At 36.8% G+C, this 24,137-nt stretch overlaps 1 protein-coding gene across 1 annotated transcript in view; it reads right to left on the bottom strand.

Annotated features, from left to right (window-relative positions):
• Positions 1-24,105, bottom strand: part of Nup210l (nucleoporin 210 like) — a 105,220-nt gene extending 81,115 nt beyond the window's left edge. Inside the window, exons 1-10 of the mRNA XM_015502657.2 lie at positions 23,525-24,105; positions 21,567-21,703; positions 12,344-12,475; positions 10,779-10,872; positions 10,084-10,234; positions 8,497-8,629; positions 7,288-7,446; positions 2,933-3,001; positions 1,710-1,816; positions 915-1,055 (exon numbers count right to left, since the gene is read on the bottom strand). Coding sequence (XP_015358143.1) covers positions 915-1,055; positions 1,710-1,816; positions 2,933-3,001; positions 7,288-7,446; positions 8,497-8,629; positions 10,084-10,234; positions 10,779-10,872; positions 12,344-12,475; positions 21,567-21,703; positions 23,525-23,709 — 1,308 coding nt within the window. The 5' untranslated portion in view covers positions 23,710-24,105. The remainder of the gene's footprint in view (positions 1-914; positions 1,056-1,709; positions 1,817-2,932; positions 3,002-7,287; positions 7,447-8,496; positions 8,630-10,083; positions 10,235-10,778; positions 10,873-12,343; positions 12,476-21,566; positions 21,704-23,524) is intronic.
• Between the last annotated feature and the right edge of the window lie 32 nt (positions 24,106-24,137).

Raw genomic sequence — 24,137 nt, 5'->3', positions numbered from 1 at the left:
AAAAAAAAAAAAAAAAAAAAAAAAAAAAAAAAAAAAAAAAAAGCTCGCCTAGCAGGTGCGAGGCGCTGGGTTCTATCCTCAGCACCACATAAAAATAAGTAAACAAAATAAAGGTATTATGTCCAATTATAACTAAACAATAAATATTAACAAATAAATAAATAAAGGTATTGTGTCCAACTACAACTAAAAAAAAAAGTATTAAAAAAATCAGGATACTTTAAATCGTGCACTGTCGCACACGCCTGTAATCCCAGTAACTCAGGAAGCTGAGGCAGGAGAGTGACAAGTTTGAGGCCAGGTCTGGAGACCCTCACCCCAAAATAAAAAGGGCTGGTAATATAGCTCAGTGGTAGAGTGCCCTGGGTTCAATCCCCAGTACTCACCCCCCAAATCAGGGAACTTCTATAAAGGCATTAAAATGGATTAATTTCTCATATATTTATCCAGTAATGCCTCCATTTCTGGTATTATGCCATATGGAAATTAAGCAAAATGAGAAAAAATGTACAAAAATATTTAGGTATGCCATTTACAATAGTAAAATATAGGAAATAAAATAAAAGCTCAATGTTGGGGACAGAGCTAAATAAAATGGCACATTGACCATTTGTATTTTTAGAATAAAGTACTCCATATAGTACTTGATGACATAGAGAAATACACATATAAAATAATTTTTAAAGTAACCCTAAATGATGTATACACAATGAAGACAAACACACATTATGGACAACAACAAAGATTTGAACAGGAAATTGTACGAATGTACACTGTTAAGTGTACTATTTAGGAAATTTTTTTTTAATTTTTTAAAATCTAAAAAACGGTATGTCTTGTATCTGCTTGTAAATCAAGTCAACTAACCCTATTCAACATTTTTAGGATACAAAGAACATCCTTTTACTTCCTACCTGATGAACGATGGAAGTCAGGGATGCATTTATCACCACCACACCATCCTTCAAGGCTTTTACTACATGGTAAGATCCATTCACAGTGGTTAGTTGTTCTTTAAAGTACTCCTCTAGAAAACCATATGTAATCCTGAGATTCTGAAATCAGCACAACAGCAACACAAACCTGAAGATATGTTCTTTCCCCAAAGCCATTTTAATTCCAAAATATATACAAAACTGTTGCTATGCATTCAAGGGATAAAAAGAAGAAGAACAAAACCTTTGCTTTCCCCATGGAAATTCTAAGTCGGGAAGATGTAATTTTAAAATGGTATTAGTTTTTGAAGTATTTCATTAGTAGCAAGTATCATGAACAGGAGGAATCAAAACTATGTAAATGTTACCACTAGTTGGTAGTTCTCAGGGGAGGAAAATAAAGACCCTGGAGCTTAAGTACAACACCTGATGCCTCTCACTACTACAAAACTGAGGTAACCATCTCTAAAGGGAGAATAGAGCAAGGAGCTCCTCCAGAGTGCTCCCGCTGGTGCTCTCTTCAACTCTTTCCCATAATTCTGACTGAATTATATTTTTTACTTCTGGTTTAGCATTCCTCAAGGACAGCACTAGTTGGTTATTATGTTATTATGATATTATCATGTTATTCTAATGATAATAACAACCTAGTAACTAGAATTCCCAAAGGTAAAGTCTGGAAACAAAGGAAAAAAGAGGAACTTCTAATCAGAAAGATGGCCCCTTCAAAGAATTATCCACAAAAGGAACTAGAAAGATCTAAAAGAAACTCACATCTGAAATATAGACCTTTGTGCTGCTTCTATCAAACACTTCTATTGTAATAACATACACCTGTCCCACCTCTAGACTCCATCGGTCTCCAGGGTAGACGGTGAATCCTATATACAAATCAAGAAACAAAAGTATTAGAAGAAGCCAACATGTTTCTAAAATGAAATAACAAACAAATTTTAAAAGACAAAAACTTGCTAATAGAGAGGTTTCCAAAGCAAATCTTTCAGTTTCTTCTCTCAAACTTTATAACAACATAAGGTTCCAAGGGCTGAGGTCTGGCTCAGAGATAGAGCACTTGCTCTACCCAGTGAGACACTGGGTTCCATCCCCAGCACCACATAAAAAAAGAAAATAGGGTTCCAACAATCATGGTTTAACTTAGCTTATATCAAGTATAAAGAAGCACTGTCACTTATATATATAGACAGCTCAAACCACAATTAAGGCTCATTCAAAATGTGCCAGACAGTTCTAGCTTCTTTCAGTCAGACTCTGTTTCAAGAGCCTAAGGACATTAAGATCTCCTTCCTGATTTCTTTCTTTCTTTCCTTCCTTCCTTCCTTCCTTCCTCCCTCCCTCCCTCCCTCCCTTCCTCCCTTTCCTTTTCCTTCCTTCCTTCCTTTCTTTCTTTCTTTTCTTTCCGTCTCTTTCTTTCTTTCTGCCCCCACCCTGTCTGTTTCTTTCTTTCTTTATTTTTGGTATCATGGATTGAACCCAAGGGCACTCAACTACTGAGCCTCAGCCCCAGCCCTTTTAATTTTTTGAGACAGGGTTTCACTAGGTTGCTTACAGCCTCGCCAAATTGCTGAGGCTAGCTTCACATCTGCAATCCTCCTGCCTCAGCCTCCCAAACTGCTGGGATTACAGGCATGTGCCACCATGCCCAGCCTTTTCCCTTGCATAAGTCTCTTTTCCTAACCCAAAGATTGTATTATGAAGATTTCAGATCATTTCTGTTTCAAGATGTTTCCCTCTTGCAGATAGAATTTAACCAGAACAATTAATCAAAACATGTCCAAGTAAAGTTGAATTTGAAGTTAGTTAGGTCCCAAAACAAAGACTGAGACCTCTAAGGTCTCTAATTTTTAATGCACTCATTTTAGTAAAATCATTTAAATTATTAAACTTACAACCAACAATAAAAATTATAAAAAAATAAAGATTTTTTTCTGTAAAAAAATAAATTATTAAACTTTCTGAAAACCATTATCTAAAAATACCTAAAAATCCAGGCTCTACAACATATATAGTGCAATTTGGGAGTCCAGACACAGATCGCATATGGACATCTTAATTTTTGCTTAAGGAAATCATGTGGACCAGAGTTGGATAAAAATTAAAAGGTAAGCTACCAAAGCAAAGAATAATAAACACACAACAAAAATTTTGTCTTTTATTTCCTTCAGAAATCCAAAATTTAAATGTGTACACTTCTGAGAAAAATCTGTGGGATACTCAGTCATCGCAGGAGTTAGGTATTCTTGATCTTCAACCTTGAAGTGGGTGGAATTGGAGAAAGATTATGCTCTGTGTTTTTTAAAATTCATTTAGCTGAAGAACTCTTTCTCCAAATAAATTCTTACATAGGAGTCCAATATGAAATTCAAGACAGGTGGCACCATACGGGAGGAAGAGACCTTTTGGCTCAAGAGAAAAACAGCGGTGATATAGGTGGGGGGAGATACACAACTTGCTACCCAGCAACATGCATAGAGCTCTGCAGGTAGTTTCAAAATCATTGTCTGCAAATCTTTTCTCTTTGCCATCATATACTTGTAGGTCACTTATATATCATGTTACTCATTTCCCCTTCAGCTACATTATAGCAGAGGTACTTCTAGCATGGTGGCACACACCTCTAATCCCAGTAACTGAGGAGGCTAAGGTAGAAGGATCACAAGTTCAAGGCCAGCTGCAGCAACTTAGATCATTTCTCAAAATAAAAAGGGCTGCAGATGTAGCTTGGTGGTAAAGTAATCCTGGGATCAATCCTCAGGACCCCCCATGCAATCCCCCCACAAAAAAATTATAGCAGAAGTATAAATTTATTCTAATATCAGTCAATATGCAATCTAATTAGGAACATGCTTCCCTCTCAAAAACATTATTACACTGTGGCTCAGTGGTGGAGCGCTTGCCTCACATGTATAAGGCACTGGGTTTGATTCTCAGCATCACATATAAATAAATAAAATAAATAAATAAATAAAGGTTCATCCACAACTAAAAAAATATTTTTAAAAAACCACATTACAGGGGGTGGGATTGTGGCTCAGTGGTCGAGAGCTTGCCTAGCATGGGCGGGATCCAGGTTTGATCCTCAGCACCACATAAAAAAATAAAGGCATTGTGTTGTGTCCATCTACACCTAAAAAAATTAAATATTTAAAAAAAAAGAAATGTTAAAAAAAACACATTACATCTAAAAGCCAATAAGAAATTATTCTGCTTTGAGAAATAGGTACCTAAGATGACTAAACACTCGCTAATTCAAAGTATACTAATTTAGAAGTTGTATTAATTCAGTCATGGACTAGGTTATAATTTATTTTTATATTTTACAGAGATAATAAAAGTAAAATAATATTTAGTATGAGATCAAATTTTTACAGCTGCTTCATATACTCCAAATGAGCTATGAAGACTATCTAACCTATACATGGATAAACAGATAAAATTAACATGTTAAAGAATATATTTTTTAAAAAGATTGGCAAGGACACAGTTTTATTTTTTTAAAGAGAAAGAGAGAGAGAGAGAATTTTTAATATTTATTTTTTAGTTTTCGGCAGATACAACATCTTTGTTTGTATGTGGTGCTGAGGATTGAGCGCGCTACCGCTTGAGCCACATCCCCAGCCCGTTAAAGAATATTTTAAGCTATTAATTAAAGTAACTTTTCTAAAGATTGTATAGGCACCAGGCAAGGTGGCATGCCTTTCATCCCAGAATCTTGGGAGGCTACAGCAGGAGGATCGTGAATTCATAGCCAGCTTTAGCAACTTAGTAAGGCTCTAAACAAGACCCTGTCTCAAAATAAAAATTAAAATTAAAAATTAAAAAGGGCTGAAATGTGGCTCAGTGGTTGAGTGTCTCTGGGCTCAATCTCTGGTATCAAAAAATAATAATAATAAGAAGAAGAATTAAAAAAATAAAGATTGGGGCTGGGGCTCAGTGGTACGGCGCTTGCCTAGCACATGTGAGACACTGGGTTCGATCCTCAGCACCACATTAAAAAAAGTAAATAAAGGTATTGCGTCCATCCACAACATATTATATATATTTTACATATATATGTAAAAAAAACCCTGTACACTCAGGAAAATGAGAAATTATACCCCATCTGATTCAAATGTATAATATGTCAAGATCATTGTACTATCCTGTGTAACTAATTAAAACAAATAAAAAAAAGAAAAATTAAATAAAAAAAGAAAGAAAGAAAGAAAATAAAGATTGGATAGGTAACTAGGTGCCAAACTAGACTTGGTTCTGATATGTGAATACAATGCTTGTAAAATAAGGAAATTCAGAAATACAATATTCCCTTCATTTTGCAGATGAAACATCTCCACAATTCTCTAAACCAATTTATTCCTCCATCAAATAAAATATTCTACCTTCAAGTTAATCCTACCCTAAAATTAATTTTCTCTTGCCTGTCAGAAAACTTGCTCCATCAACTGGCTCTCATTTCTCAATATCTTTGCCATGGTCAAATTTCTCCTATTTTAAAAAAGTTATTTTTAGGTCTTTTCCAATCTTCTACCTCATTTTTCTTTTTGTTTTCAATGCCATTGTGTTTTAATTGACAAGGTGCCCTGGGACCTTGTACTGAATATAACCTTACTTAATATCTCCATCGGATTTCACACAGTCTCCTCTTTTTAAGGTCCTCACTTGGTGAAACTCCTCTCTCCTGGTTTTTCTACATTTTATTTTATTGATTAATTGCAGTACTGAGTGCTTTAACCTAGAAGTGCTTTATACCTGAGCCACATTTCCAGCCTTTTTTATTTTTTGATTTTGAGACAGGGTCTTGCCAAGTTGCTTAGGGCTCCACTAAGTTGCCGAGACTGGCCTCGAATTTGTGATCATCCTACCTCAGTCTCCCATCCTGTCACATGCCTGTGATGTGACATGCCAGGCGTGTGACACTGCACCCTGCTCTTTCTTCTTTCCTTTTCTTTCTTTCTTTCTCTCTCTCTTTTTAACAGGTGCTAGACAAATTATGAATAGTCACCATCCACTTGCTCAAGAAAGACATAAATAGTCAAGTATAATGTATTTTAATATTTGCTACTTTGTAATAAGTAACTATACAGACTAGAATATGGAAAAAAATTAGGTTTGCCTAGGGATTTTCATGGATGTGCCTGACACATAGGTAGGGCTCAACATATACTGAATGACTTAGTTTATTTTGTGTTTGTTGACAAATATCCTAGGCACCTTAAAAAACACTAAAGAACAAACAACTTTGGGTCAATAACTCTCTTCAATATGGATCAGACAAATAATAAAAACATCTATCACATTCTACAAGTGCTGTATCTGTCCAGTTTGGTAGACTCTTACTGAGAGTAAGCCTACTCGGCCCTACATAATCTATCCCTCCCCTACTCTATCACCTCTTCTGCTACTTTCCCCTGATTCACTTCAGTGTAGCCTTATTTTATTCCTCATGTTTCTGTAAGCATACCAAACATAGTTCTGCTTCAGAACCTTTGCAACTGCTATTTCCCCTTCCTGGAGATCTTTCACCCAGATATCTGCAAGGCTCATTACTCCAATGTGACCTTATCAGAGAGGACTTCCCTAACTATCCTGGGTAAAATAGCAGTCTGTATCCTCAGTGTTTTGAACATTGTGGAGCATACAGTAGAAATATAACTGATATTTATTGTGTGAAGTAATTCTTTTTAGATTGAAATATTTAAAAATAGGAAATACTTCCAAATTAAACACTGAAAAAAATGAAGTCCAAATCATATTTATGTATTTTTTTAAATTTAAATCTTCATTCTGTTTTGTTTTCCTTAACTATATTAGAGCTCCTTGAATCTCTCTTTGTTCAATCCTTACAGAGTAGTTTTAGTGAATTTTAAAATTACTCTCAACTCAAATGTTTAAAATCTTAATTAAATATCTTCTATGGACAATACCATCTTTTCACAATTATCATGTAAAAATAGGAAAGGAAAAATTAAACAAAACTCATATATGTTCCTCCAAACTCCATTATCCCCAGTCTCCCAATTTTAATCGATGGAGGATACAAATAAGCATTGAAGTCAACAGATCCCAAGTTCCAACTACTCTCCTTTTCTTATCTCTCATTTGTTAGAAATTAAGACAAAAACAGTTCTTTGTTAAAAAAATAATTGAAACACATAGAAAAACAGTGAGTTGCTTAGTATGCAGAAAACCCTCAGTTCAATCCCTAGCACCACAAAAGAAAGAAAGATAAGCAGTATATTATAATCAATCTTAATAAACTCTTTACCAAGGAACATATCTAGTATGCTCAGGAAAGTTAGATTGGCAGATAAACTTGAACAAAAGAAAAGGATACTTTTGTGAACAAAGACAAGATTAGTTTGGCCTAGTCGGAGGGCAGTCACCGTGGCTGTTCTCTCATCCAGTAAAGCCACTTTCCCAGAAAGAGACCCATTACGTGTAAATCTATGGTCTTGCAATTCCAGTATATAATGTTCCAGGGGAAATTTCACCTCTGTAAGACATAAAAGACATATAAATGTAATGACAGAGCTACTGTAGAGAATAATGGTGTAGCACTGGGTTGTAAGAGGAAAATCAGGAAACAGGCCTTTTTTTAAAATATTTTTTTAGTTGTTGATGAACATTTATTTTATTCATTTACTTATATGTTATGCTGAGAATCAAACCCAGTGCCTTACATGTGTGAGGCAAGTGCTCTACCACTGAGCCACAACTCCAGCCCAGAAAACAGGCCTTTTTAAGGGTGTTCTTCTTCTGATTTTTCCCCACAATGATGAATTTCTACAGGTAGCCATTTGATTGGGAGTACTACCAATTCCAATTGATTATTGGTATTGTTTGTATTCTTCTTCTTCTTCTTCTTCTTTTTTTTTTTTTTTTGGTAATGGAGATTAAGCCCAGGGACACTCCACCACTGAGCTGTATACCCAGCCCTTTATATTTTGAGGATCTCACCAAGTTGCCTAGGCTGCCCTCAAACTTTTGATCCTCCAGCCCAGGCAACTTAGTGCCACCTCACCCAACGGTATTGTTTGCATTCTTAAAAACTAATAAACTAGGGGCTGGGGCTGTAGCTCTGCAGTAGTGCACTTGCCTGGCATGTGTGAGGCACTGAGTTCGATTCTCAGCATCACATATAAGTAATAAAATAAAGGTCTATCAATAACTAAAAAAATGTTTTTAAAACTGGGCTGGGGTTGTGGCTCATTGGTAGAGCACTTGCATGCATGAGGCACTGGGTTCAATACCCAGCACCACATTAAAAAAAACTAAACAAAATAAACATATTGTATCCATCTACAACTAAAATTATTTTTAAAAAACTAATGAACTGCCAGGAATAGCCTGGCATGTACCTATTCAAGATACGAGGCCTATCTCTATTCAGTAGTAGTTCAAGTACAGCAATTACAAAGTACTTTATCACACAATCTAAGAAATACAAGGAAATATTTTTCATATATAATGTGGGGTAGTTGTTTTGTCATCTGCAGAAAGGATCTGAGAAATGTGAGTCACAGGAAAAGATAAATAAACTTACCTGTCATTCTTCCCTGAACCATTTTTGCAACTTGGTATTTAATATATGCTCCTACTAAGAGATAAATATCATGGGATGGTATAAGAAATATATTTTCCAAAACAAGCAGACGTATCAGTGCTGCTGCCACTTTCTAAAAGAGGAAGGAAAAGAACAGTTTCCATAGGTAAAATCCTCAAGGCCATCTTCCTTGTTAAAAGCTCACTTCCTGGGGCTGGGGTTGTGACTCAGTGGTAGAGCACTTGCCTGGCACGTGGGAGGCACTGGGTTTGATCCTTAGCACCATATAAAAATAAATAAGATGAAGGTATTGTGTCCATCTACAACCCCCCAAAAATTTTTTTTAAAAAGTTCACTTCATATATGTTTCTTTAAAGTTTTTAAATAAAGATTTTTAAATGCTTTCAAAATCACAAGTATAATTTCATTAGCCTGAAAAGTGACCATGAATCTTACTATTGTAATGATGTTTTAAGTCACTCAGACTATTAAAAAATGAAAACACTTCTAAAAAAGAAATAGGCAAATAGGCAAGTTATGCCAAAGTAAAGAAAGGTAAGACCTGTCGGTCGATATGCAGCAGAAGTTCTTATAGCCAACCTCTAGTTGACTGCCATGCACATCACATCACTTTCTACTCCCTGTTGATCGACTGATTCTTGGGAAGACTTAACCCAACACCAGGTGGTTGGGCTGCTCTCTAGGATCTCTACCACTTGTATTTCTGCCTTATGAAATAAATGCTTACCAAAAGGCATTTGTTTTTTTCAAACTTATTTCTGCAGATATAACTGTAAATTTATATACATTAAAATAAAAAGCATGGGGCTGGGGATGTGGCTCAAGCGGTAGCGCGCTCGCCTGGCATGCATGCGACCCGGGTTCAATCCTCAGCACCACATACAAACAAAGATGTTGTGTCCGCCAATAACTAAAATAAATAAATAAATATTTAAAAAAATAAAAAAATAAAATAAAAAGCATGGATGTGAAAAGAGAGCTGTTGTTTTTACAAAAAAAAATGAAATGTTTTGAAAAGAAGTTAAAGGCAAGCGGCTAATAAGTGCTATCAAATTAGATGTGGGTTAGAAAAGTGAAGAATTGGGGCAGAAATCCTTGAAAGTTATAGAAGTCTACACTCTGAGTGCATCACATGTCTGAATTTTCACTTGATCATAGAAGAAAATGAAACTAGAAACTGAGGTTTATGTAAGAAAAAGTAAGTAGGTTTCTAAACAGTGAATTTATGGCTGAAGAAAGGCTTTGGACCTATATCAAAGGATTGGTAAATAAAATGCTATCATATTTACAATTATAAATAGCTAATATATATTATTGAGAATGTTTTAAGAGAAAATGCCAGGCATATTTGAAATTATAATTAAGTAATACTCTAAAATGTTTGAGGAATACAAATTTTTTTTAAGTTTATTCTCTTCAAATGACTTTTCCAATTAAATGATTAAACTACTGGCCCAAATCATACTCAGGTTAGGTTTCTTATCAGGTTATCATAGATAAGCATAAGCAACTATATCTCCATAGGCAAGATTATCAGAAAAAAAGTATATGGCACAAACTTTTTACCTTATAGAATTGTTCATAAATTCTAACTTTTACAATAGCAGCACCAGTCCTAATTCCAGACACCAAAATCACATCTCCTTGTTTCTCTTCATTTTCCATCTCAGCTATATAGTGTGGAGGAGAATATTCTGCTTCAGAGAATTTCAGAATCCTAAAGACATAATATAAGATTTGCTTTCAGCAGAATCAAACAATACCGTCTTCCAAAAGTCTTAAGAGATTTTAAACACAGTCTCTTTAATGTCTATACAGTATAGAAAGTTTTAAAATTTCTGACTATGAAAAATATTTGTGACTATGGCTAAAATTGTTGTATAACTAAAATTTGGGTTGTCAGGGATCTATTCTTTGGTACTGAATATAAAATTTCATACCATTATCTTACTCTATTTCAGCACATGAAAATAACTTGAACAACAAAACTGCCAGGAGATACACCTGACTCAAATCATTATATAGTCCTGAGCTCACAGAGGGAATCCTCTACAGTGGCTCAAATTAAGCCATAATAAAGGTATACCTACGTATACTATACATCCTTTTGTCAAAGACATTTTCCCTAGTCAATTTATTTGTTTCAAAAAAGTCCAGACAGTGGATTATCAAGATTCACACAAATAGTTACTGTTCAGTGTGCCACCCAATGGCAGATGTCTCCTTCAAAGTGAGATGATTTATGTTGGTTTCAAGTTTACCTAATTTTGCTAGACCGTTCCTCTCTTGCTGGGTCGTTATCCTGGGCAATGCTCCACTCAAACATCATCCCTGCCAAACTACTAAAAGTATTTCCTGTAGAGCAAGCCAAATGCAGACAAGATAGAATCACATATTCAAAAATGTTCAGGCATCTTGAACAAGAAAAGAAAACCTAACTAAAATGCTATTTTTATGCCTTCTAAATAACAAATAAAAGGATTAATGAATTGAAGCACACATATCTGAGGAAGATCCCTACACAAACAATGTAAGTGCTGCTGTATAAGCTTTCTTATACAGCAAGAAAATAAACAGGTCTCAGTTGATTAAGTTCCAGTTGACATTATGCTGCATTCTTTTTACAGAAAGGTTACCCTATATCTACCTACCTGATGGTTTACCAGCATCCTTAATTCTGATTTCAAATTTTTATAAGAACTAGATTGCAGAATATTTCATTTTTCAGATTAAAAAAAAAAATTACTCTTGCCAATGCAGTGGTGTACATCTGTAATCCCAGAGGCTGGGAGGCTGAGGCAGGAGGATTGCAAGTTCAAAGCCTGCTTCAGCAATTTAGCAAGACCCTAAGCAACTCAGCGAGATCCTGTCTCAAAATTTATAAAAGTAAAAGAGGGCTGGATATGTGTCTCAGTGGTTAAGTGCCCCTGAGTTCAATTCTTAGTAATAAATAAAAATTTTAAAATACTCTTTACTAAATAGTTTAAAAAGAAAGTGGTAATAAAATTAGTTTTTTTTCAATGCTGGGGAGGAAACCCAGGGACTCATGCATAATAAGCAGGCCTTGGGCATGCTAAGCAAGCACTCTATCACTGAACTATATCTTTAGCCCTAAATGTTTTTAATACCATATTATAGTATTAGTATAGTGTATCTAAAGCAATATAAAATCAGTTTCAAGAAAGACTAACTTAAATATCAAACTTTTTCACAAATTTACATTTAATCCTCCTGGCCTATAAGAAGTAGACTGATCAAAAAGTAGAGCTAACAGGGCTGGGGATGTTGTTCAGTGGTAGAGCTGGTGTGAAGGTCCTGGTTTATGATCCCTAGCATTAAAAGATAAAAGAAAACACCACAGAAAAATTCAAAGTGTTCTTTTTTGGTACTGGGTATTGAACCCAGGGGCATTCAACCACTGAGTAACATCCCCAGTCTATTTTATTTTTTTAAAGACAGTGTCTCATTAAGTAGCCCAGGCTGGCCTTGAACTTGCAATCCTCCTGCCTCAGCTCCCAGTCATTAGGATTATAGGCATGTGCCACCACACCCACATCTAGAGAGACCATCAACAGAAGCTCAGCAGCAGAATTTAGATATTTAAGAAAAGTTCAGAGATAATTAATAGGATGGTTTATGCGAGAATGTAGCTAATACATGAACATACTCAGAATCATTAATTCCTTATCTACATGAGCTCCAAATGGGAAAATAAGTCTTATTTCCAATCTATTTTTATCACTCAAGCTCCTGTCTCCATGAGCTATACTTAAAAGAATATTATTTTATTTTAGGTAATTTGGTTGAATCCTCTGAGGTTCTTTACCTTCAGCATCCAATGCCCTCACCATCAGTTCCAGAGGTGAATCATCTACATAGAGTTCCCGGGTCCGAGATACAATTTCAATGCTGTCTATCACATCAACCTTAACATCACAGCGTAGTTCATGATCAGTCACTTCAATGTATCAAAAGAAATGAGTATTTAATTCAGTAAGTCATTAATGTTTTAAATGTTTCCAATACTCAAAGCATATTCTAAAGTTTATAAGAAAAGAAGACTGTGACGGACACTTTTACATACAGAAGAAAATGGCATAATGACAGGATCTAAGAATTTCTGTTGATAATTAAAGACATAAACCACTGATTTATAATGATGTTTTCATTCATGAAAAAATTAGAAAAATAGAGTTTTAAAATAGTGAGTAATAGCAGGGAGTGGTGGCACATGCCTGTAATCCCAGCTACTTGGGAGGCTGAGATAGGAGGATCGCAAATTCAAAGCCAGCCTCAGCAATTTAGTGAGGCCCTAAGCAACTTAGCAAGACCCTGTCTCTAAATAAAATATAAAGAAGGGCTTGGGGGCTGGGGATGTGGCTCAAGTGGTAGCGCGCTCGCCTGGCATGCGTGCAGCCCGGGTTAGCACATATACAAAGAAAGATGTTGTGTCCACTGAAAACTAAAAAATAAATATTAAAATTCTCTCTCTCTCTTAAAAAAAAAAAAAAAAAAAGAAGGGCTTGGGATGTGGCTGGGTAGTTGAGTCTCCTTGGGTTCAATCCCCAGTACCAAAAAAAAAAAAAAAGTAAGAAAATTAAATTATGCTTAATCACACTATTAATTAGTTGTATACATTACTTTAAAGGCATATATACTTTATCCTTATCTTTTTAGGTGGTAATTTTTTATGAAGTGAAAATGTTAGTAGGCTTAAAATGTATTTATTTAGTAAAGTAGAATATTGGCAACCATATATCAGTTCTAGCAATATACCTCTTTTTTTTCTCTCATTTTTTTTTCTGGACCATGAGATTAAAAAGCCTGAGACCTACATTAGACCAATTAGGGTTCCAGTCATTATACTCATAATGAAACTCTGAAACACTAATTAAAAGAGTACAAAACAAAACAAGGATGAAATAAAAACTGTTTTTACTGCTATATTTGAACAATGCTCCCTCCAGATTGAAATTACCATGTATTTGAGAATTATCATGGTTGCCTCATTCTGCTGTTTTAACTATACATTTTTAGTTTCAGCCTCATTCACAAGAAACAAAAAACAAGATAACTATCACTAGACTATACAATTACTAATACATATCAGGGGCAAACTCTGTCCCTAACATATGCCTGCTTTTTGAATTTTAAAATCAAAGGAAGGGCTGAGGTTGTGGTTCAGAGGTAGAGTGCTCACCTAGCATGTGTGAGGCACTGGGTTCGATCCTCAGCACCACATACAAATAAAGATATTGTGTCCACTTATAACAAAAAATAAATATTAAAAAAAATCAAAGGAAAATGTTAATCAGATAACATAGGCAAATGCCCCTCAAGAAAGGCTAAGGTTTATCAAAATAGACTTATTTCAGGAAATGGTATAGTTCTTTCACAAGCAACATTAAAAACTGGATTAATCATCCTGAAATTACTTTTCTATATACCCTATGGCTGAACAAATAAGTAAATATGCTGTAGGTAAGGAAGGCGAGGTTTCTCCCTTTCTCCCTGAGAAAGAAGTTGCAAATAAGCAAGAGGGGAAGGCTAGAATGAATTCTGTGGTACAGGATGAGATATGCAGAAAGATAGGGAAATAAATGTAGATATGTGTGTATATAGAGGTTAGTACACATACATATATTTCCTAGTTCTGTCTGCTGAGAGGACCTAGGAGTGACATTTCGGTAGCAATAGGCACACTTATGTCCAGATCTTGGTTTCTAAATATAATTCTTTAACAAAATGAACCATAACTCTCTGAGGAAATGGTTACTCATGGAAAATAGAAGATGAATCTAATTCATCTTGTAGAGTTAAAAAGGAAATATTTAATAATAAATAACAAAATAAAAGATAGGGGCAAGTTCAAAGGACACAGGAGCTAAGCTGAAAGAGGTCTCAGTTGGAAAAAATAGAGTAACAAAATAACTTATGAAGCATTGCATGATAACCCCCCAAATAAAATAAATATCCATGAATCATACTGATGTAAATAATAAATAAAGGAATAACATAAATTATTCATGAGATGTAAGACATCTTTCTTTCAGAAAAGCACTAGTTAAGACCTGGTGCATATGCCTGTAATCCCAGCTACTCATGAGGCGGAGGCAAGAGGATAGCAAGTTCCAAGCCAGACTTAGCAATTTAGATCCTATCTCAAAAATGAAATAAAATAAAAAGGGCTGGGGATGTAGCTCAGTAGTAAAGTGCTATTGGATTCAATCCTCATTACCCCCACCCCCAGCAAAAACAAAACAACAACAACAAAACAACCAGAAGAATACCAGTTAATAAATACAGAAAGAATAAGGGGAATAGAAAATTCCATCAGAACACACAATAATAAAATTCATGGATAAATGCTAAAAATGAGAAGGTAAAACCCTAAGTAGAAACAAAATATATCTAAGTATCTTCCCTAAAACTGTGGCAGTGAATATATGAAGGTGAAGCTTAGTTCTCCCTTCTTTTACTGTGGGCTGCATTTAGTGATCACTTTACTTTCTTTTTTGAGATATGGTCTCACTAAGTTACCCATGCTGATCTGGAAATTGTGGGCTCAAGAGATCCTCCTGCTCATCTCTCAAGGAGTCGGCACTACAGGCATGTGCCAGTATTCCCAGCTTAGTGATTATTTTTAATTAATAGAGTATGGGAAGGGGAAAATGGAAACTTTATAGTGGGGAAACCTAAGAGACACCACCTTAACTAAGAGATCAAAGTTCAGATCACCAGTGGCAACTCATGTTGATATCATATACTCCTTAATATAATGAAGCAAGAAGGGCTCTTCACATCTGGATATTTTCCCCAAAAAAATCCATAACCTAGACAAAACATCAGACAAACTAAAATGGAGAGTTATTATATAAAACACCTGACCAACAGACCTTAAAGTGTCAAAAGTGACCAAGAAATTGTTACAGATCAGAGGAGATTGAGGAAACACGACAAGTTACCTGAGTAATGTAGTATCTTACATGGACTCCTAGAGTAAAAACAGGTCACTAATGGAACATTAGTAAAAACTGGGTTAAGATATATGAAAACTCTGTGTACTATCTTCATCTTTTTCTCTAACTCTAAAATTATTTTAAAATAAAAATAATCTTCTACTTGATTAATGTTTAAATGAAAAACAAAACCTGAATTAAAAGAATTAAAAACCAAAACATGGAATCAATGGACAAAAGCCAAGAGAAGTTGAAATCTCACAGGGTCTGCTGGCAGATGCCATTAAGGAAGTATACCAGGTATGGCAAAGGAAGGAAGGAAGGGCGGGAGGGAGGAAGGGCGAGCTTAGATAATTAGGCACTAGATAATCTAGCAATAAATGGAAATTAAATCCCTTTCTTCAGTGGAGAAATGTACATGGCAATGAGAGAACAAAAGCTGCCATGACCTTACATAAAAATATGAAAAACCTTGTGCACATAATGCCTACTCATCTGACTATTTCAATTGCAGGAAGCTTTTTAATACAAGGCCATGGATCCTAAAGAAAAAAACAATTACTTTGGATGACTTACAAGTAAATTTTGAGTGATTAGGAAAATTTTCATTTAACTTACTTGCTTTTAAAGTGAAAAGTAAACAAATAACTTTATTAAATAAAATAACAAACATTTTACAGGTCCATAATTCTGAAGTACACTTCAGGTCCATACTGGAGTTGTGTAATAAGAAAGAAAAACAACTGGGCTGGGGTTGTGGCTCAGTGGTAGAGTGCTTGCCTCACATGTCTGAGGCACTGGGATGGATCCTCAGCACCATACAAAAATAAATAAATAAAGGTACTGTGTAAAAAAGAAAGAAAGAAAGAAAAATGTGATAGAAAAAAGGAGAACTGATCTAGGGAGATGAAAAAAGAAGACCACAAAAAAATAAGAGAATGAAACCAGAATGAGAGAACCAAAGGAACATAGAACCATAAACAAAAAGAGGGAGCAGAAACTATAAACTTCTGTCTTTCCTAACCTCTATACTTACTCCAGCTTCCAAATCAACTCCTTTTTTTGTTTGTTTGTTTGGTTGGTTGGTTTGGGTTTTGGTTTTATATAATGGGGATTTACCAGGACACTTTACCACTGAGCCACATTCCTAGCCCTTTTTTATTTATTTATTTATTTTTTAGTTTTTGTTGGACACAACATTTTTATTTTATTTTTGGGTTGCTGAGGATTGAACCCAGCGCCCCGCGCATGCCAGGAGAGAGTGCTACCACTTGAGCCACACCCCCAGCCCTCCTAGCACTTTTTATTTTTTATTTTGAGACAAGTTTTCACTAAGTTGCTGAGGGTCTTACTAAATTGTTGAGGTTGGCTTCAAATTTGCAATCCTCCTGTCTCGGCCTCCCACATTCCAGGATTACCACCAGCATGTGTCACCATGCCTAGGCCAATTCCTTGATTATACTCACTGCTGCAACTAGTCAAACGGTAAATACTTACTGAACACTTACCAAGTGCTGTGCACAAAAAAAAAAAAAAAAAAATCCCATTCTGTTTTCCTATCCAAACTGATCAGTTGTCCAAATATTTTCATCCTCCATGTGAACTTTTTCACCTAAAATTATGCCATCATCTCCAAACTCCTCTAGGTGCTCTGTACTCAAAGGCTAGATTTCCCACTATAAAAATGCATATTCAGCCAGTCAAAATAGTCTTTATTTTTTGTGTCTGTGTGAAAACCAAGATCTCTCCCTCACATTTGTAGATCCACAGCCCTTTTTATAAGCCATGTGTGTGTTCTCTGTATTATTATTAACTATTTTTTAGCATTTGCCTGTAAGTTATTAAAGATTGATGCCTCTAGTTCTTAAAAAAGTGCATATTCATATATTCATGAAATACTACTGGTAAGATACAGAAAAGTTGCCTCTTAGAAAACCAGGATTGAAGAAATATTTACATTTCACCCTTTAATATTTTGTATTTTTTTCTTTTTAGTTGTAGATGAACACAATACCTTTATTTTGTTTAGTTTTATGAGGTGTTGGGGATTGAACCCAGGGCCTCACACATGCTAGGCAAGTGTTCTACCACTGAGCCACAACCCCAGCCCTAATCTTCTATATATTTTGAATGTTCAAATCTAGGTAATACTTAGTCATAAAGAAGAAAAAAATCAAAAGAAGTCTAGCAATCTAGCATTCTTACAACATGGAACATGCCCAACTCAGGTCTCTTACCTTTAATCATCATCTGTCATAGCCACTTGATTTCCTTACCAAACATTATCAAAAATCATCTCGAACAAAATTTTCTTTTTTTTTTTTTTGGTATTGGGGATTTAACCCAGAGGCACTTTATTACTGAGCTATATTCCCAACCCTTTTTGTTTTTTATCTTGAGACAGGGCCTTGCTAAATTGCTGAGGTGGGCCTCAAATTAGCAATTCTCCTGCCTCAGCCTCCTGAGTCACTGGTATTACAAGCCTGGCTCATGAATAAGATTTGAGGTGCCTAAACACCAATGGGATGCTTAATGTTTTTCCTTCATAGGTACCTTATAAAGAGCAGGTAACTCAATGAATGTTTGTCAAAAGAATGAACAGTTTTTCTTGAGCATGTTCTTCCCTTTGAAAATGCAGTCTTTCACCCCTTTCAGACTGCCCATTTCCCTTCAGATAGGAATGTCCCTGGTAGGTCATTGATACTGGCATTTATCATTATAAGTCTGTGTCATCTATATGAACAATTATATTAGTAGTACAATTGGGGAAGATGATTGTTGTTTGGTATGGGGAGTGAACCCAGGGGTGCTCTACCACTAAGCTACATCCCCAGACCTTTTTATTATTTGTATTTTCAGAAAGGGTCTTGATAAATTGCTCAGACTGGCCTTGTTTGCAATCCTCCTGCCTTAGCCTTCAGAGCTGCTGGGATTACAGGTATGCACCAGGGAAAGGTTACTGAAATGTACTTAGTTTTGGAATATTTTCTATAAGTCAAATGAATTAAAATTGAAGCCATATTTGACATTTTTCCTAGTACTTGTGTGAATGAATCTTTTGTGTATGTGTGTGGTGCTAGGGATCCAACCCAGGGCTGCTCTACCACATACCCAGTCTGAATCTTTTGATATCAGCATGAATTAATGTAGTTTAAAAAATAGCTACGTGGGGATGAGGATGTGGCTCAAGTGGTAACGCGCTCGCCTGGCATGCGCGGGGCACTGGGTTCGATCTTCAACACCACATAAAAATAAAGATGTTGTGTCCACCGAAAACTAAAAAAAATATATAAAAAAAAACATAGCTAAGTGACCATTCAATGCTGCTGCTACTGATCACTATATCCTCCTCTATCCCTCTATCCTTTGTAGCTAGTTCATATAACATGGTCACAAAGACTCATCTTTGAGAATTTTCTTCATATTTTGTGGATTCTTAGGTACCTTTTTCGTTTTTTTTTTAAACATATATTTATTTTTTGTTTTAGGTGAACATACAATATCTATATCTCATTTTTACCCAGTGCTGAGGATCAAACCCAGTGCTCACACATGCTAGGCGAGCACTCTACAACTGAGCCACAACCCCAGCCCAGTACTTTTATTTTTCTTTTGCCGTACTAGAGATTGAACTTGGGGAAACTCTGCCACTGAGTGATATTCCCAGCCAATTTTATTTATTAATTTTGAAAAGGGTCTCCCTAAATTGCCCAGGCTGACCTTGAACTTGTAATTCTTTTGGCTCAACCTCCTGAGTCACTGAAAATACAGGCATGTGCTACCATGTCCAGTTTAGACACTCATTTTTTTAAATATATATTTTAACATCTATGAAGTTGAGATTTTGTTTTGTTTCTGTTTTTTGTTTGTTTGTTTTGTTTTTTTGTGGTGCTGGGGATCAAAGCTAGGGCTTTGCACAGAATAGGCAGGCACTCTACTGTTGAGCCACTCTTTTGGTTAAGATTCATCTTATAATTGATGTCATCTTACAGTTTCTATCAGTCAGGCAGCAGTCATGACTTAATTATCATTGATAGCACATATGAGAATGTTAAAAGGACCAGCATCAATATTTGTAGAATTAGTATTGGTATTTAGAAGAAAATCTGGTGGACAGTAGCAGAGGACTCTTGCCTCTTAGAAACCAAAAAGTTAAGAGAAGGGATGGAAAGGTGGTGCTAGCAATCTGGAAACAAAAAGAGATTAGTTTTATCTAACTGCAAAGTGAATTTAAGAGTAGCTTTGAGGCTCGGTTGGGTGGTACAGGCCTGTAATCTCAGTAACTAGGAGGCTGAGGCAGGAGGATCACAAGTGAGGCCAGCCTGGGCAACACTGAGACCCTGTTCCAAAACAAAAAACAACAACAACAACAACAAAATGAAGCTGGGGGTGTTACCCAGTGGTAAATAAAGCACTCCTGAGTTCAATCCCCAGTACTTGAAAGAAAAAGAAAAAGAGCAGGTTCTAGAGGCATTTTTGTTTTAAAACTGATTCTTTTAGGAAATGCTGCATTATAGCCAGGGACAGTGGCACATACCTGTGACCCCTGCTACTTGGGAGGCAGAAGCAGGAGGTGCACAAGTGAGACCAAACTGGCAATTTAAAGAGACCATATCTTGGGCTGGGGCTGGGGCTCAGTGGTAAAGCGCTTGCCCAGCACATGTGAGGCCCTGATTCAATCCTCATCACCTCATAAAGATAAATAAATAAAGAGGCCATATCTCAAAATAAAAGAAAAGGGCTGGGGTATAGCTCAGTGATGAAATGCTTGTCTAGCATTGTATGTATGCCCTGAGTTCAATCCCTATTACTGCAAAAAATACATATAAATAAATGAATTTTAAAAGCTGTAGAGATATTTCCAGCCTATCAAGATGGACATGAAATGCTAGAAATGCAGGGATACCAAGACTCCTGTCCTGATTTGAAAAAAAATAGCATTTCTTGAGAGCTCTAGCCTAAAATAGAATACAGTAGGGCTTCTCAAACTTTATTATGTATAAAAATGACCTGGGGCAGGGGTAGTAAGAGTAATCAGTGGTAGCATATGCTCAAGAGGTCCTGTATAAATAAATACAATTTAAAAATTAGAAAAAAAAAAAAGCCAGACAGTGGTTAAGCACCCCTGAGTTCAATACCCAAATAGGAGCCAGGTATGTGCTTTGTAGTCACTGTGACTACAAATATATAATCCCAGTGACTACACACAATCCCAGTGACTACAAAATATGTAAATAATGTAAAAATAAATTTTTAGATAAACAAATGAATAATAAAAATAAAGAGAGGCTGCACGTGGTTCTCAGTGGTACATGCTTGCCTAACATGTGCAAGGCCCTGGGTTTGATTCCCATTACTGAAAAAATAAACAAATAAATAAGTAAATAAATAAAAAGAAAAAAAGAATTATCTGGGGAAAGAAAGGAAAAATAAAAACAACCACCGAGAAAGCTTATTAAAACACAGGCCTGTAGGCCTACCCCAGAGCTTCTGATATAGATGACTGGAGACAGAGCCTGAGAATTCACGTTTCTAATAAGTTCTCATGTGATTCCGGTGATGCAGATGATTCATGTTGATGACCCCCACTTTTGATTTAGTTTTTGTTGGGGACTAAACCTAGAGGGGCTCTACCACTGAGCTACGCCCCAGCCCTTTTTATTTTTTATTCTGAGACAGGATCCAAGTTGACCATGCTGGCCTCCAATTTGTGATCCTTGTGGCTCAGCCTTCCAAGTAACTGGCATTTTAGGTATGCACTACCACACCTGATCTTTGTATTGCCTTATCCCTCATTCTAGACTAGCTTCAGACCTATCACCTAAATTGGTTCTAGATGAATGATTACTTCCTCCTCCCTATATTGATTCAAACAATTAACATTTCCATGGTATAAGACACCATGAAAGACACTGTATATACCAAAATGGAAAAATAAAGTCAGATATGATGCCACAATCAGGGATTATACTGCAGGCATTCCTTTTTCCACCTCTTATTATCCGAAGGTAATACTATTTGCATTACTCATCTATACAAGATATCAGACCATTCTATCCCAAAGTATTACAGTTTTTGCTCTCAACATACCTATTTCTCGAGCAAGAATAATACTGCTGAGGCGTATGGGTTGGGTAGATTCAGCAATAAGTACAGCTCTTTGGGAACATAAGGTGCCATTTTCATATAAAGGCTCAACAGTTACTGCGTCATGATGGGTGGAATGCCTGCCAGAACAAAATACTTCAGAGTGTAAGATACATGGGTAAAAGCTAATTTTTTTGAAGAGATTTCTATATATCTTCCATTTTACATACTACCGGGCAAACTAAAATGACACTCTTTAAAGTAGGAACATTTGCTGGGCACAGTGGCACCGGCCTATAATCCCAGGAATCAGGAAACTGAGGCAGGAGGATGGCAAGTTTGAGGCCAGCCTCAGCAATTTAGCAAGACCCTCAGCAACTTAGCAAAACCCTGTCTCAAAATAAAAAATAAAATAAAAAGGACTGGGAATGTAGTTCAGCAGCAAAGCACCTTTGGGTTCAATCCCCAGTATCAAAAAAATAAATAAGTAAAGTAGGAACATTGATTAGGGACACAGGATCAAAATGGGAGAGATGATCAGACTTTTTCCCAGTGATCTTTTGTGCAGTGTCCCCTAAATTATATTCTTCCCTCAAAATTTAAAATAAGATCAATGTTAAAATAAGATTTAATTCATCGATGGAGTTAGAGAAGATAATGCTAAGTAAAGTTAGCCAATCCCAAATAACCAAATGACGAATGTTTTCTCTGATATAAGGAAGCTGATTTATAGTGGGATAGGGCGAGGGAGCATGGGAAGAACTCTAGATAGGGCAGAGGGGTTGGAGGGAAAAGGAAGGGCATGGGGTTATAAATGTGGAATGTGAGGATCATTATTATCCAAAGTACATGTATGAAGACAGGAATTGGTGTGAATATACTTTGTACACAGAGATATGAAAAATTATATTCTATATGTATAATAAGAATTGTAATGCATTCCATTGTCATATATAATTTAAAAAAAAAAAAAAAGATTAATTCTTCCCTCCATCTGTAAAAATAGCACTGATGTTATATTTCCAGGACTGATGTTATATTTCTGAGAGACAGGACTTTCCCATACTTTAAGAAATGATTTTTTCTAATCCTAGAAACTGGGCTGCTATCTTAGATGGAAAAGTTGGCTAAATAATGAGGTGTGAATTCAACACAAAATGCCAAAAAAATTAATTAATATTTCTGGAAGGACGGAAGAAATAGTTTTCAATTCTGGGAAGATTCCTTTCATCAGCCTCTGAGTCAGGAAATACATCACACTGGGTCACTTTATAAGCCTAATTCCCTTACTTCCTCATAAAATGAAAGGTGAATTTCTTGGAAAACACCTCATTGCTTCTTTTAAGAAACAGTAAAGGGAAATCTACTCCATTTAGGATGAATGCTCTGGTGTCTTAGAGCTCACTTTAGTTGGGTTCCCTCACTGCTTGGATAACCACAGAACTTAATAGGTTCTTCTCTCACACCACAAAATCACGTCTTTCCATCTTTAGTCAAGGTCACTCAATATTCCAGAGTTGAGAACCCCTTGTCCTCAAATTTCCGGCGAGGCTCCTTGAATAAGGGCGACAACTTTCATGTCCCGGGCAGCTCTCCCCTCCACACCAGATGGTATTCCAGGAGGCTTTACCCTTCGTGGCCTCGAGCGCCGGTTTCCTCATAAACTGGGGACCAACAGTACTGCTCCAGACTGAACAAAGTCGGTCGGTTAACCCAGGAAAAGCGCTTCGTTCCGCGGGGTTCCAGACCCTCTGTGGGGAGCAGCCGCAGGGGACCTTCCCTCCCGGAACCAACCCGTTTCCTGACCCAACAGCTCTCGCGCGGGTAGGGCACACCCCACGCAGAAGGTGGGCCTGTCACGCCCGGCGACCGCGCAGCGCTCCTGTGGGATCTCACGGAGCCGCGCTCCGTCCTCGCTGGGAGGGACGGGGTGCGTGAGGACAGACCCCACCATCCCTCACCAGATGTAGCAGCCCCGCTGTGCCTCCAGCAGGAAAGGCACCCGGCCTGGCTCCCGGCCAAAGGGCAGCAACACCTGCGGCACGTTAAGTTTGTTGGCGAGGGTCCCAAACAAGGCCAGTGACAGGCACAGGAGGCGACAGAGAGGCACGCAGCAAAGGAGCACCGTGGCTCCGAGGTTTATCATGGCGACCGCCAGGCCTCAGGTTCCCGCACCGCCAGAGCGGCGCGTCCGCACCCACAGCAGCCAATCGGAAGGCTCTACGTCAACAGGAGGCGGGATCTCTGGCCGGCTGGGAATTGTGGGAATTCAACACTTAGGCCTTCCCCAACTTTTGCTGAAGTTTTAGGAACTTAAAGGACTCCGTTCCTAGATTTGCACTTCCCAGTGTTGGGAGTGTAGCTCAGAGTGCTGGCCTCGCGTGCTTACCTGCTTAAGGCCGGGGTGGGGGGGGTGTTGATACCCAGAAAACCACCCGGCCCCCTGCCAAAAAAAAAAGTATGGCAGGTTTTTTCAGTAGTAAGGAACAAGCATAAATGTATAACGAACATTTCTCCAAGCTTCTCATTCCGTTGTCTATTGTTTGGCTCCTAGATTGAAAAAAAAAAAAAAAA

This window comes from Marmota marmota, unplaced genomic scaffold (genome assembly GCF_001458135.2).
Source record: "Marmota marmota marmota unplaced genomic scaffold, marMar, whole genome shotgun sequence".
Lineage (NCBI taxonomy): Eukaryota > Metazoa > Chordata > Mammalia > Rodentia > Sciuridae > Marmota > Marmota marmota.
The sequence above is the reverse complement of the archived record's forward strand: the minus strand, read 5'-3'. Positions and strand labels throughout refer to the sequence as shown.